The sequence below is a fragment of the Atractosteus spatula genome, chromosome 25, assembly GCF_055471065.1.
Source record: "Atractosteus spatula isolate fAtrSpa1 chromosome 25, fAtrSpa1.hap1, whole genome shotgun sequence".
Classification (NCBI taxonomy): Eukaryota; Metazoa; Chordata; class Actinopteri; order Semionotiformes; family Lepisosteidae; genus Atractosteus; species Atractosteus spatula.
In genome coordinates, this window is record NC_142730.1 from 5,253,197 (window position 1) to 5,267,921 (window position 14,725).

Below are 14,725 nucleotides of genomic sequence, written 5' to 3' on the forward strand. Positions count from 1 at the left end.
CTTGCGCGCCGCTCCCCTGTCCGGGTCTGGGAGGGGGGGGCCCCAGTCCTCCCGCGGTCCTGCTAGTTCCCCTGAGGGTCACACGGCTGCGTCTCGAAGGGGACGCCTGGCTGCGCGGCTGCTGGAGCGTGGCGCAGTGCGCCGGGGGAGCGGAGGCGGATTATGGCGTTGGAGCACACGCTGCGTGACCCACCCACCCTGGTCCAGAGCGTCGGCCACATTTGACAAAAGAAGCAGCTCTCCGGCTGCGGTTCTGTAGACAGCCCTGCCGTTTGAGGGTACAAGAGCTTTGTGGGGAAAAGATCAGTTGATTACGGAGTCGTGACTGCCGCAGCCAGGACGCCCCCCTCCGCCCCGAGCGCTGTGCTGGAGAGCACCACGCACAGACGGCTCCTCGAACCCGGCGCGCTCCTGACAGAAGGGCGTTCACGCGCGGGAAGCCCGGGTCGGGGGTCAGGTTCTGTCTCGAGCTGCTGGAGCCCCTGGCAGGCACTGCGTGCTTGTAGTCCACGTGTGCTCTAACCCTAATGACTAATGAGCTTAATCGGGCTGCTTTGCCACTGTTCTCAGTCTTGATGGTGCTTGGCGCGGGCCCCACAGCCCGACAGCAGCCCCCTGGGCAGGGTGAGCGCGAGTCAGAGCCGAGCGCAGGAGAAACGGCAGACACCCTACGTTTGGGAGAAAATTCCCAGCACGGTCTGGGCTCTCTCTCGCCTGTGTCTCATCTCCCTGCGCCTCAGGCTGCTACGGCCAAACCGGGGTGCCATCGTGGCCCCATCCCGCGATCAGCAGCCCAGTTTGATACACGGCAGGTCTGCACAAGCGCCTGTCCCTCCCACTTCCACTCCCCCTCCCCCTCGTTCCCATTCATTTCCGAGTGTCCTCTGCTGTCAGCCCACAGGGCCACAGCCGCCGTCTGGGGGGCCTTGAGTGGTTCCTGCCCCCTCCTCCCCCCGCGTGCTGACCTCGTCTGGGTCGAGCCCTCGCACGGCAAGGAGAGGGGGAGCTTTACAATTTAAAATAAACAGCCAGGACAGGGGCACTCCAGGACCAAGACAGGACTGCTTCTCTGTAGTAGTGTTTACTATAGTCCATCATCAAATACAATGCAGTACAGTGTGCTTTACTCTAGCAGATCATTGAATACAGTGCAACACAGGTGATTTACCTTACTACAGGACGTCATTGAACACAGTACAGTATTTAATACAATACAGTACTGGTATTATACTTTACTGCGACAGATCATTGAACGCAGTGCAGTACTGGTGCTGTACTGTAGTACAATGTTGACTACATTGGGGATTACCATTTACTGTGGGTGCAGTAATCTCACTGGACACTGCTTCAGCCTAATGTGAGACAGCTGGGCAGTGACCGTCTGTAACCGGATTACTGCTGGGGGATGGGGGTGAGGGACCAGTTCCTGTCTCAATCCTGCTGGCCGCCTCTGTCCATCTGCCCCCTGACAGCTGGCACTCGGACCCAGGCCCCCCCTCCACCCACTGAGGCCTGCGTGCAGGGGCGTGGGACACTGCAGCCAGACCTTCTGGTGTGAATCGACAGTTTGCTGGACTCTTCATCCTCCTCTCCTGTCTCACCTCTTTCTCTCCTGTTTTTCCTCTTGTAGTGTACCCCTCTCTCCATTCACCTTTCTCACCTGTCTCTCTCTCCTGTCTTTTTCTCTCCTGTGTTTCCGGTCTCGCCTGTCTCACCTGTCTCCCTCTCTCCTCCCTCTTCTGCTCGGCCCCTGTGCCCTCCCCCTGCCCCTGCCCGCTGTCCCGCTGTGCGCACGTGCGGCTGTGCTGGGAGCTAACAGGATTGTCTTTGCTGCTCTAATCCCTGGCCGTGTGTGTGTGTGTGTGGGCGGGCGGCGGCTCTGGGGGAGTCCTGTGCCTCCGGCGATCCGCTCGGAGACGCAGAGAGACAGCCGGCTCGTGTGCTCGCAGGAGGAGAGCAGCAGGAACATCCGGAGCGGTAACCCCATCGTCGCACATCCAGTGCTGCACAGACCCCCGCCCTCTCGCCTGCTCAGGTAACTCCTCGCCTCCTCCGGCTTCTCCCGGTCCGGACCGCGGTGGGCACTGACCGGGTCGGCTCTGTCCCGCAGACAGACAGGCAGATGGGGTCCATGGTGAAGTCCGCCCTGGGCGCCCCCATCAGGCAGCTGATCTGCTGCGTGCCACTGGAGCGGAGGGATGTCGAGGCGCGGCGCAACAGCGCCCCCCACAGGCCTCGCATGACTGCCGCGGAGCTGCAGAGGTACCAGAGGGACCTGGAGCAGGAGAGGTGAGGCCTGTGGACTGTGTGAGCAGGGAGCGTCAGTCCTGACGTCGTACTGTTATATAGCAAGGTGTCAGTGTGTATCTGTGTGTGACGCTGTACCTGTGTGTCTCTGTGTCTCAGTGTGCATCTGTGTGTGCAGCTGTACCCCAGTGTGTATCTGTGTCAGTGTGTATCTGTGTGTGCAGCTGTGTCTCAGTGTGTATCTGTGTCAGTATATATCTGTGTGTGCAGCTGTACCTGTGTGTCTCTGTGTCTCAGTGTGTATCTGTGTGTGCAGCTGTACTCCAGTGTGTATCTGTGTCTCAGTGTGTATCTGTGTCAGTATATATCTGTGTGTGACGCTGTACCTGTGTGTCTCTGTGTCTCAGTGTGCATCTGTGTGTGCAGCTGTACCCCAGTGTGTATCTGTGTCAGTGTGTATCTGTGTGTGCAGCTGTGTCTCAGTGTGTATCTGTGTCAGTATATATCTGTGTGTGCAGCTGTACCTGTGTGTCTCTGTGTCTCAGTGTGTATCTGTGTGTGCAGCTGTACTCCAGTGTGTATCTGTGTCAGTGTGTATCTGTGTGTGCAGCTGTACCTCAGTGTGTATCTGTGTCAGTATATATCTGTGTGCCGCTGTACCCCAGTGTGTATCTGTGTCAGTGTGTATCTGTGTGTGCAGCTGTACCTCAGTGTGTATCTGTGTCAGTATATATCTGTGTCCCACTGTACCCCAGTGTGTATCTGTGTCTCAGTGTGTATCTGTGTGCAGCTGTACCCCAGTGTGTATCTGTGTCTCAGCGTGTATCTGTGTGTGCAGCTGTACCCCAGTGTGTATCTGTGTCTCAGTGTGTATCTGTGTGTGCAGCTGTACCCCAGTGTGTATCTGTGTCAGTGTATATCTGTGTGTGCAGCTGTACCTCAGTGTGTATCTGTGTCAGTGTGTATCTGTGTGTGCAGCTGTACCTCAGTGTGTATCTGTGTCTCAGTGTGTATCTGTGTCTCAGTGTGTATCTGTGTGTGCAGCTGTACCTCAGTGTGTATCTGTGTCTCAGTGTGTATCTGTGTGTGCAGCTGTACCTCAGTGTGTATCTGTGTCAGTGTATATCTGTGTGTGCAGCTGTACTCCAGTGTGTATCTGTGTCTCAGTGTGTATCTGTGTGTGCAGCTGTACCCCAGTGTGTATCTGTGTCAGTGTGTATCTGTGTGTGCAGCTGTACCTCAGTGTGTATCTGTGTCAGTGTATATCTGTGTGTGCAGCTGTACTCCAGTGTGTATCTGTGTCTCAGTGTGTATCTGTGTGTGCAGCTGTACCTCAGTGTGTATCTGTCTCAGTGTGTATCTGTGTGTGCAGCTGTACCTCAGTGTGTATCTGTGTCTCAGTGTGCATCTGTGTGTGCAGCTGTACCTCAGTGTGTATCTGTGTCAGTGTGTATCTGTGTGTGCAGCTGTACCTCAGTGTGTATCTGTGTCAGTGTGTATCTGTGTGTGCAGCTGTGTCTCAGTGTGTATCTGTGTCAGTATATATCTGTGTGTGCAGCTGTACCTGTGTGTCTCTGTGTCTCAGTGTGTATCTGTGTGTGCAGCTGTACTCCAGTGTGTATCTGTGTCTCAGTGTGTATCTGTGTCAGTGTGTATCTGTGTGTGCAGCTGTACCTCAGTGTGTATCTGTGTCAGTGTATATCTGTGTGTGCAGCTGTACCTCAGTGTGTATCTGTGTCTCAGTGTGTATCTGTGTGTGCAGCTGTACCTCAGTGTGTATCTGTGTCAGTGTGTATCTGTGTGTGCAGCTGTACCTCAGTGTGTATCTGTGTCAGTGTATATCTGTGTGTGCAGCTGTACCTCAGTGTGTATCTGTGTCAGTGTATATCTGTGTGTGCAGCTGTACCTCAGTACAAATTATGTAAATGTACATTATGTAATTGTAAAGATAAAGCATTAAAATTTAAAATGATCTGCTTTCCAAATGCTATATCATTTCTTAAACACTTCCTCAGCCTACTGCAGAAATATTTACAGAACGTATTGTTAAATATCTGTGTCTCAGTGTGCAGCTGTCTTGTGTGTGTGTGTGTGTGTGTGTGTGTGAGATCACAGGCCCCCTGGAGCTGAGTGTGTGTGTGTGAGATCACAGGCAGAGTAAAGCTGAGGTGTGTGTGTGTGAGTGAGATCACAGGCGGAGTAAAGCTGAGGTGTGTGTGTGTGGGATCACAGGTGGTGTAAAGCTGAGGTGTGTGTGTGTGAGATCACAGGCGGTGTAAAGCTGAGGTGTGTGTGTGTGTGTGTGTGAGATCACAGGCGGTGTAAAGCTGAGGTGTGTGTGTGTGTGTGAGATCACAGGTGGTGTAAAGCTGAGGTTGTGTGTGTGTGAGATCACAGGCGGTGTAAAGCTGAGGTGTGTGTGTGTGTGTGTGAGATCACAGGCGGTGTAAAGCTGAGGTGTGTGTGTGTGTGTGTGAGAGATCACAGGCGGTGTAAAGCTGAGGTGTGTGTGTGTGTGTGTGAGAGATCACAGGCGGAGTAAAGCTGAGGTGTGTGTGTGTGTGAGTGAGATCACAGGCAGTGTAAAGCTGAGGTGTGTGTGTGAGTGAGATCACAGGCAGTGTAAAGCTGAGGTGTGTGTGTGAGTGAGATCACAGGCAGTGTAAAGCTGAGGTGTGTGTGTGTGCTCACACAGGAGGAAGAGAGAGGCGCAGAGTGCCCAGAAGAACGCACAGAGAGCTGCCATGAGATCCCACTTCCGAAGGAAATACCAGCTGGCACAGGTCAGAGGTCAGCTGTGTGTCTGAGTCTGTATCCCTGGCTGCAGTGGAGTCCAGATAATGGCTAACAAGCCTCTCTCCCTCCCTCTCTCCCCCAGAACACAAAGGATGACAATCACCTGAACATGGCGAGGGGGAAGGTGGTGCTCCCCCGGGAGCTGGCAGCGATGGTGCGGTCCGAGGTGCCCCCCCCTCAGGACAGGGGCTTTAATCTTCTTGACACCTTCCGGGGGCTCAGTCTGGGTGGTTTCCATAGCAGCATGCAGAGAGCCACAGAGCAGTGCACCCTCATGTGAACAGCACACAGCACGGTCTGTACACACTGATCCCACTGAACACCGCACACTGCGAGCACTCCGGCAGACTGAACACCGCACACTGCGAGCACTCCGGCAGACTGAACACTGCACACTGCGAGCACTCCGGCAGACTGAACACTGCACGCTGCAAGCACTCACAGACTGAACACTTCACACTGCCAGCACCCTGACAGACTGAACACCGCAACACTACAACACCCTGACACACAGGGAAAAAGTTAACATGGTCTGTACACACTGATCACACTGAACACTGCACACTGCCAGCACCCTGAAACACTGAACACAAAGATAAAGATGCACTATTCTTTCTCTTCATTTTATCTTTCTTTCTTCATTTCTTGCTGTTGAACTCAGAAGATCCCTGTACATCAGTGATGCACACAGAACAGTAGAACACTTCTGTACCCACCTGTGTCCCCTGCAGGCTCTCCCACAGCCCTGAGAGACAGAGGGAGAGATTGAGTCTCACAAGAGCCACAGTCCACTAGTCCAGTCTGGGTCATACTATAACCCTACTGTCCAGAGATCACTGGTCCAGTCTGGGTCACACTGTAACCCTACAGTCCAGAGATCGCTGGTCCAGTCTGGGTCACAGGGAAAGAGGAGCTGTTATCCTAATAGCTGTTATATTAGGTGGATGCTGCACATTGGTGGGTGGTGGAGGGGATCCCCATTACCTGTAAAGCGCTTTGAGTGGAGTGTCCAGAAAAGCGCTATATAAGTGTAAGCAATTATTATTATTATTATCCTGACAGTGCAGGTGTCAGAGGAGGAGAACAGCGCCCCCTGTGTCTGTCCAGGGCTCCTGCAGTCTGTGTGCGGGTTCTGGGGGAGGGAGAGGGGGTGTTCTCTTCATCTCTGCAGCACAGGTACAATATGATTGAATTAAGAATTGAGAATTTCAACCTGGGGGCACAAACTCATGATTGTCAGCTGTAAAACCGTATTTACCACCCGGTACAGCTCATGTCATCAGCTCGGCAGCCTGGTACTTCAGTAGTGCTCTATCAACACTCTGACCCCTCCCCAGCTCACACAGGACAGGCATCACCAATCGCTGACAGGGCACCTTCACCCATGGCAGCAAGTTCTCTCCTATGTAGGACATCATTCAGCTCATGGTGCAGCTCTTAGGACACATCATTGTGCAATATTTTTTTTAGGTTCTTGGTATTGTTTTTGTCTTGTACACTAAAGCCAGTTGCATTGTGTTATTGTACCTCTGTAAATGGCCAATGTTAAAAGGATACTCTGTACTGTGAGAGCGCTGAGATTCGGGTGTCGATTATTGATGGCTGATCTCAGGACTGTATTTTAATGAGAGCAGCATGGTTGCACCTCCTGGTCTTCATCTCTGAAGCACAGACGGTCTAACCCCCCCCGTCCCCTGCTGTGGTCCGAGACCCTCACGCTCTGCCTTGGACAGGGAGAACAGAGGTGAGAGTCCGTCTGCGCTGTGCCCGCTGCTGTCCAGACTGTGGAAAAAATAATTACAATAAACAAGGTGTCTGAAGCAATTTGGAGTGGACAAACTGTTTCTGTGTCTGTTGCCTCCTGTTTCCTGATGAGTATGACCAGCAGACTAGTCTGTCCCAGTCCCTGGGCTCTCTGATCTTCAGGAGAGAGTGTCCAGTGTGTCCCTGGGCTCTTTGGGAGAGAGTGTCCAGTGTGTCCCTGGGCTCTCTGATCTTCGGGAGAGAGTGTCCAGTGTGTCCCTGGGCTCTCTGATCTTCAGGAGAGAGTGTCCAGTGTGTCCCTGGGCTCTCTGATCTTCAGGAGAGAGTGTCCATTGTGTCCCTGGGCTCTCTGATCTTCAGGAGAGAGTGTCCAGTGTGTCCCTGGGCTCTTGGATCTTCGGGAGTGTCCAGTGTGTCCCTGGGCTCTTTGAGAGAGAGAGTCTAGTGTGTCCCTGGGCTCTCTGATCTTTGGGAGACAGTGTCAGGTGTGTCCCAGTCCCTGGGCTCTTGGATCTTCGGGAGTGTCCAGTGTGTCCCTGGGCTCTTTGGGAGAGAGAGTCCAGGGTGTCCCTGGAATCTCTGATCTTCAGGAGATGATGAGAAACGGCGTGTCTGTGCTTCCCATGTCACTGCTCTCCGCGGCAGTGTTGTTCTTACCCTGGCCTCTGACCCCAGCAGTGCGGGTTGGCAGCTGAGCTGGGGAACAGCTGGGAGAGGGGAGGGAAGGAGGGAGGGAGGAGGTGTATAAATTGTGAGAAGAGAGCGAAAAGTTAAGGGACCCAGAGAGCGAGACAGGCTGAGGAGGAGGAGGACTGCTGAGACAACCGCCTGCCGGACCCCGGACTCCTCTGGTGCTGAGGCTGGGAGTGACAGCGAGCCGGGAGGAGTGATCAGAAGGGGAGAGAGAGTGAGTCGGTGTGAGAGTGTGGGCAGAGATGCTGACTCCCGTCCTTCGCCGGCCCCTCTCTGCACCACTGTGCCGCGCTGCCCTCTCGGGGGCAGGAGCCGCCGGGCAGGTGGTGCGCGGGTTCGAGGAGATCCCCAGCACGGGGGCCAGTGGCTGGGTTAACCTGCTGAAGTACTGGAGAGAGAACCGGTTCGACTCCCTGCACCAGCACATGGAGAGCACCTTCCAGTCCCTGGGGCCTATCTACAGGTGTGTGTGTCTGCGGCTCACTCTGCTGCTGCTGCTCACTCTCCTCTTCCTGCTGCTGCAGCTCACTCTCCTCTTCCTGCTGCTGCATATCACTCTCCTCCTCCAGCTGCTGCAGCTCACTCTCCTGCTGCTGCTGCTGCTCACTCTCCTCTTCCTGCTGCTGCAGCTCACTCTCCTCCTCCTCCTGCTGCTGCTCCTCACTCTCCTCTTCCTGCTGCTGCTGCTCACTCTCCTCCTCCTCCTCCTGCTGCTGCTCACTCTCCTCTTCCTGCTGCTGCAGCTCACTCTCATCCTCCAGCTGCTGCAGCTCACTCTCCTGCTGCTGCTGCTGCTCACTCTCCTCCTGCTGCTGCTCACTCTCCTCTTCCTGCTGCTGCTGCTCACTCTCCTCTTCCTGCTGCTGCAGCTCACTCTCCTCTTCCTGCTGCTGCTGCTCACTCTCCTCCTCCAGCTGCTGCTGCTCACTCTCCTCCTCCAGCTGCTGCAGCTCACTCTCCTGCTGCTGCTGCTGCTGCTGCTCACTCTCCTCCTGCTGCTGCTCACTCTCCTCTTCCTGCTGCTGCAGCTCACTCTCCTGCTGCTGCTGCTGCTGCTCACTCTCCTCCTCCTCCTCCTCCTCCTCCTCCTGCTGCTCACTCTCCTCTTCCTGCTGCTGCTGCTCACTCTCCTCCTCCAGCTGCTGCTGCTCACTCTCCTGCTGCTGCTGCTGCTCACTCTCCTCCTGCTGCTGCTCACTCTCCTCTTCCTGCTGCTGCAGCTCACTCTCCTCCTCCTGCTGCTGCTCACTCTCCTCCTCCTGCTGCTGCTGCTCACTCTCCTGCTGCTGCTGCTGCTGCTGCTCACTCTCCTCCTCCTCCTGCTGCTGCTGCTGCTCACTCTCCTCCTCCTCCTGCTGCTGCTGCTGCTGCTGACTCTTCTGCTGCCTCTCTCTCACAGCGGTCAGTGTCCTAACCCCCCTCTCTGGGCTCTCCTGCCCCTTGTCTCAGGGAGCGTCTGGGGTCAAAGGTCAGTGTGAACATCTTGCTGCCTGAGGATATTGGGGTTCTGTTTCGCTCTGAGGGGCTGCACCCCCGCAGGATGCTGCTCGAACCTTGGGCCGCCCACCGAGAGACACGGAACCACAGCAAAGGCGTCTTTCTCAAGTCAGTCCATCTACCTGTCTGAGTGTGACTCCCTTGCCTGTCTGTCTGCTTGTGTATCTGAGTGCCTTTTCTCTCCTCTCTCCATCCTCCTCTCTCCTCTTCCCCCGTCCGTCTCCCCCTCTCTCACTCTCCTCTCTCCTCTTCCCCCTGTCCCTCTCCCCCTCTCTCACTCTCCTCTTCCCCCTGTCCGTCTCCCCCTCTATCACTCTCCTCTCTCTCCTCTCTCCTCTACCCCCTGTCTATCTCCTTTGTGTCACCCCTCTCCTCCCTCTCCTCTCTCCTCTCTCTCAGAAACGGGGCAGAGTGGCGTCAGGACCGCCTGCTGTTGAACCGCGAGGTCATGAACCCTGCAGCAGTGATGCGTTTCCTGCCGCACCTGGATGAAGTTGCGTGTGATTTTGCAGTGCGACTGCAAAGGCAGGTGGAGCAGGGACCCCACGGAAGGCAGCTGACCCTTGACCTAAGCCCTGACCTCTTCCGATACACCCTGGAATGTGAGTCTCTTACTATGCAATGATGCAAGTCTACCCTGTCATACTCACGTGCAACTACTACAAGCTACACAACTGCGCAACTACGGCTGTGCAGCCATACAGCGACAGTATGTGTGTATTAACCCCTCTGTCTCCCAGCACAGTGCCATTATGTATGAATTAACCACTCTGTCTCCCAGCACAGCAACAGTTCATGTGTATTAACCCCACTGTCTCCCAGCACAGCGCCAGTATGTGTGTATTAACCCCACTGTCTCCCAGCACAGCGCCAGTATGTGTGTATTAACCCTACTGTCTCCCAGCACTGTGTTAGTATGGGTGTATTAACCCTACTGTCTCCCAGCACAGCGCCAGTATGTGCATATTAACCCCTCTGTCTCCCAACATAGCACCAGTACATGTGTATTAACCCCACTGTCTCCCAGCACTGCGCAAGTACGTGTGAATTAACCCCTCTGTCTCCCAGCACAGCGCCAGTATGTGTGAATTAAACACTCTGTCTCCTAGCACAGTGTTAGTATGTGTGTATCAACCCCTCTCTCTCCCAGCACAGTGTCAGTATGTCTGTATTAACCCCTCTGTCTCTCAGCAGTGTCAATATGCGTGTATTAACCCCTCTCTCTCCCAGCACAGTGTCAGTATGTGTGAATTAACCCCTCTGTCTCCCAGCACAGCGTCAGTAGGTGTGTATTAACCTCTCTGTCTCTCAGCTATCTGCTATGTGCTGTACGGGGAGAGGATAGGGCTGCTGTCTGACCCTCCCAGTCCGGAGGCTCAGTGCTTCATCTTGGCGGTGGAGCAGATGCTGGAGACCACATTGCCCCTGCTGTACCTGCCCCCCAGCCTGCTGCCCCTCCTGCGCTCCTCCATGTGGAAGAAGCACCTGGAGGCCTGGGACCACATCTTCAGCCACGGTGAGTCTGCAAGAGCAGAGGACAGAAATTGGTGCTGATCTCCAAGCTCACCCACAGGGACTCAGCTCTACTGTGGAGATGCAGTGTGGGAGATGAGCAGTGCAAGGCAGCATTGTGGGGAGCTGTGTGCACTGAGAGTTAGTGATCCCACTGTACTGTACTACTGTACTACACTGCACTACTTCGCTGTGCTACACTGTACTACACTACACTGCACTGTACTACTGAGCTGTGCTACACTGTACTACACTACTGTACTACAGAGCTGTGCTACACTGTACAGTACTATTGAGCTGTGCTACACTGTACTACACTACTGTACTACTGAGCTGTGCTACACTGTACTACGCTGCACTGTACTACTGAGCTGTGCTACACTGTACAGTACTATTGAGCTGTGCTACACTGTACTACACTACACTGTACTGTACTACTGAGCTGTGCTACACTGTACTACACTGCACTGTACTACTGAGCTGTGCTACACTGTACTACACTACTGTACTACTGAGCTGTGCTACATTGTACTACACTGCACTGTACTACTGAGCTGTGCTACACTGTACTACACTGTACTGTACTACTGAGCTGTGCTACATTGTACTGTACTACACTACTGTACTACTGAGCTGTGCTACACTGTACTGTACTACACTGCACTGTACTACTGAGCTGTGCTACACTGTACTGTACTACACAACACTCTGCTATGACAAATTCTCCCTCTGTCTTTCAGCGGACTCCCGTATCCAGCAGGCATACCAGCGATTGCGGGGGGGCAGTGTGTCCAGGGGACAGTTCCTGGGGGTCCTGGGGGCGCTGATGGGGGGAGGACAGCTGTCCCTGGAGCTTGTCAAGGCCAACATCACTGAACTGATGGTTGGGGGGATCGACACGGTACAGCTCATGCATTCTGTCTGTATGAACCCCTCTCTCTCAGTGCAGTGTTAATGTACTGGAGTGTCCAGTCAGTGTGTCTGTATTAACCCCTCTCTCTCAGTGCAGTGTTAATGTACTGGAGTGTCCAGTCAGTGTGTCTGTATTAACCCCTCTCTCTCTCAGTGCAGTGTTAATGTACTGGAGTGTCCAGTCAGTCAGTGTGTCTGTATTAACCCCTCTCTCTCAGTGCAGTGTTAATGTACTGGAGTGTCCAGTCAGTGTGTCTGTATTAACCCCTCTCTCTCAGTGCAGTGTTAATGTACTGGAGTGTCCAGTCAGTGTGTCTGTATTAACCCCTCTCTCTCAGTGCAGTGTTAATGTACTGGAGTGTCCAGTCAGTGTGTCTGTATTAACCCCTCTCTCTCTCAGTGCAGTGTTAATGTACTGGAGTGTCCAGTCAGTCAGTGTGTCTGTATTAACCCCTCTCTCTCAGTGCAGTGTTAATGTACTGGAGTGTCCAGTCAGTGTGTCTGTATTAACCCCTCTCTCTCAGTGCAGTGTTAATGTACTGGAGTGTCCAGTCAGTCTGTCTGTATGAACCCCTCTCTCTCTCAGTGCAGTGTTAATGTACTGGAGTGTCCAGTCAGTGTGTCTGTATGAACCCCTCTCTCTCAGTGCAGTGTTCATGTACTGGAGTGTCCAGTCAGTGTGTCTGTATGAACCCCTCTCTCTCAGTGCAGTGTTAATGTACTGGAGTGTCCAGTCAGTGTGTCTGTATTAACCCCTCTCTCTCAGTGCAGTGTTCATGTACTGGAGTGTCCAGTCAGTGTGTCTGTATTAACCCCTCTCTCTCAGTGCAGTGTTAATGTACTGGAGTGTCCAGTCAGTGTGTCTGTATTAACCCCTCTCTCTCAGTGCAGTGTTAATGTACTGGAGTGTCCAGTCAGTGTGTCTGTATTAACCCCTCTCTCTCTCAGTGCAGTGTTAATGTACTGGAGTGTCCAGTCAGTCAGTGTGTCTGTATGAACCCCTCTCTCTCAGTGCAGTGTTAATGTACTGGAGTGTCCAGTCAGTGTGTCTGTATGAACCCCTCTCTCTCAGTGCAGTGTTAATGTACTGGAGTGTCCAGTCAGTGTGTCTGTATTAACCTCTCTCTCCAGACTGCAGTGCCTCTACAGTTTGCCTTGTTTGAGCTGGCCCGTAACCCTTCAGTGCAGGAAGCAGTGAGGAGACAAGTGCAGTTCTCCTGGGCTCAGGCAGGGGGCAATGTGGCACAAGCTTTGCAGGGGGCTCCACTGCTGAAGGGCACAGTCAAGGAGACACTCAGGTCAGAGGTCACACCCACCCCATCACTAAGCATGCAAGGTCACTGCACTGTGCCTGTTGTATCTCCTCCTTTATCTCCTTTCTCCTTCGAATTTCTGATTTTAAGTAGCACCACTGATCTTAGGAGACTGTTCCAACTTTTATTTTTTCTGTGCACAGAGGAAGGTTAATTAAATAATGGACTATTTACAGAGCTATGAAACAGACATATTAATACCTGCTCTCTTTCAGATTGTATCCAGTGGGCATCACAGTCCAACGGTATCCTGTCAAGGACATCGTCCTTCAGAACTACCACATACCTGCTGGGGTGAGCAGGCAGCTACAACAGCTCAGTTAAACTGGAGCTCAGTCACACAGCTGTACAGCACGACTGCACCACTGCACAGTCACACAGGTGTGCAGCACAACTGCACCACTGCACAGTCACACAGGTGTGCAGCACGACTGCACCACTGCACAATCACACAGGTGTGCAACACGACTGCACCTCTGCACAGTCACACAGCTGTACAGCACGACTGCACCACTGCACAATCACACAGGTGTGCAACACGACTGCACCACTGCAAATTCACACAGGTGTGCAGCACGACTGCACCACTGCACAATCACACAGCTGTACAGCACGACTGCACCACTGCACAATCACACAGGTGTGCAACACGACTGCACCACTGCAAATTCACACAGGTGTGCAGCACGACTGCACCACTGCACAATCACACAGCTGTACAGCACGACTGCACCACTGCACAGTCACACAGGTGTGCAGCACGACTGCACCTCTGCACAGTCACACAGGTGTGCAACACGACTGCACCTCTACAGATACACAAATGCTACACAATTCAGTGCTTGCCAGTGCAGTGCAGTACAGTGGGTACAGTATTAACCCCTCTCTCCTCTCCCTCTCACAGACTCTTGTACAGGTGTGTCTGTACCCCCTGGGTCGGTGCGAGGGGGTGTTCAGTGACCCCCGGCGGTTTGACCCGGCCCGCTGGGGGGCTGGCCGGGAGGAGGGCGGCTCCGCGTTCCGCTCGCTGGCGTTCGGGTTCGGGTCGCGACAGTGCGTGGGTCGCCGCATCGCAGAGAACGAGATGCAGCTCTTCCTGCTACACGTAAGTCCCAGGATGCCTCAGTGCAGAGCCAGGGGAGGTCGGGGCGAAGATCTCATGGCTCTGGAGCAAATCCAGGCAACATCCCAGGAAAATAGAGTTTTTCTTTCTCCTCCTGCAGATTCTGCGGAATTTCCGTCTGGAAGTGTCGTCTACTGCTGACATCAACACCAAGTACACCCTGATCCTGCAGCCAGAGAGACCCCCCCAAATCACCTTCACCCTACTGTAACCCCACACTGAACCCCCAAATCACCTTCACCCAGCCATGACCTCACACTGAACCCCCAAATACCATTCACCCAGCTGTGACCTCACACTGAACCCCCAAATCACCATCACCCAGCCGTGACCTCACATTGAACCTCCAAATCACCATCACCCAGCTGTGACCTCACACCAAACCTCAAAATTCCATTCACCCAGCCTTGACCTCACACTGAACCCCCAAATCACCATCCCCCTGCCATGACCTCACACCGAACCCCCAAAGCACCTTCACCCAACCTTGAGCTCACACTAAACCTCCAAATCACCTTCACCCTACTGTGACCCCCCACACTGAACCCCCAAATCGCCTTCACCCAGCCTTGACCTCCCACCGAACCCTGAAATCACCCTGCTGTGACGTCAGCGCAGAGGCTGTGTTTGGGGGTGCTGGCGATGTGCTCTGTCCAGACTGGTCCAGTATAATAAACGCTGATCGGCAGATGTGTGGGAGTGGCCTGTGTTTTTTCTGCTGGCTGCATGCCCTCTGTCCCCGACCCTGCGATCAGGCTCTTTCTGCTGTGTTCGTCTTCATTCGATTTGCTCTGGGGCTTCTGAAAACGACAAAGCAATGCGACAGCAGGGGCGTCCAGATATCCTACCGCAGTTCCGCTTGTCCACC

General features: G+C 53.9%; 2 protein-coding genes across 2 annotated transcripts; both read left to right on the top strand.

The window, feature by feature from the left end:
• The first annotated feature begins 10 nt into the window (after window positions 1-10).
• Window positions 11-6,867, top strand: LOC148815173 (complexin-3-like). The gene is made up of 4 exons (XM_088905788.1): window positions 11-2,035; window positions 2,111-2,289; window positions 4,943-5,030; window positions 5,126-6,867. Exons 2-4 carry the CDS (start codon window positions 2,123-2,125, stop codon window positions 5,321-5,323), a joined length of 453 nt encoding a protein of 150 aa, XP_088761914.1. The 5' UTR covers window positions 11-2,035; window positions 2,111-2,122; the 3' UTR covers window positions 5,324-6,867.
• Window positions 6,868-7,742: 875 nt separating this feature from the next.
• On the top strand, window positions 7,743-14,075 carry cyp11c1 (cytochrome P450, family 11, subfamily C, polypeptide 1). Its single transcript, XM_088905787.1, has 9 exons — window positions 7,743-7,963; window positions 8,950-9,105; window positions 9,397-9,599; window positions 10,310-10,513; window positions 11,250-11,410; window positions 12,553-12,719; window positions 12,950-13,028; window positions 13,639-13,839; window positions 13,958-14,075. Exons 1-9 carry the CDS (start codon window positions 7,743-7,745, stop codon window positions 14,066-14,068), a joined length of 1,503 nt encoding a protein of 500 aa, XP_088761913.1. The 3' UTR covers window positions 14,069-14,075.
• Window positions 14,076-14,725: the final 650 nt, after the last annotated feature.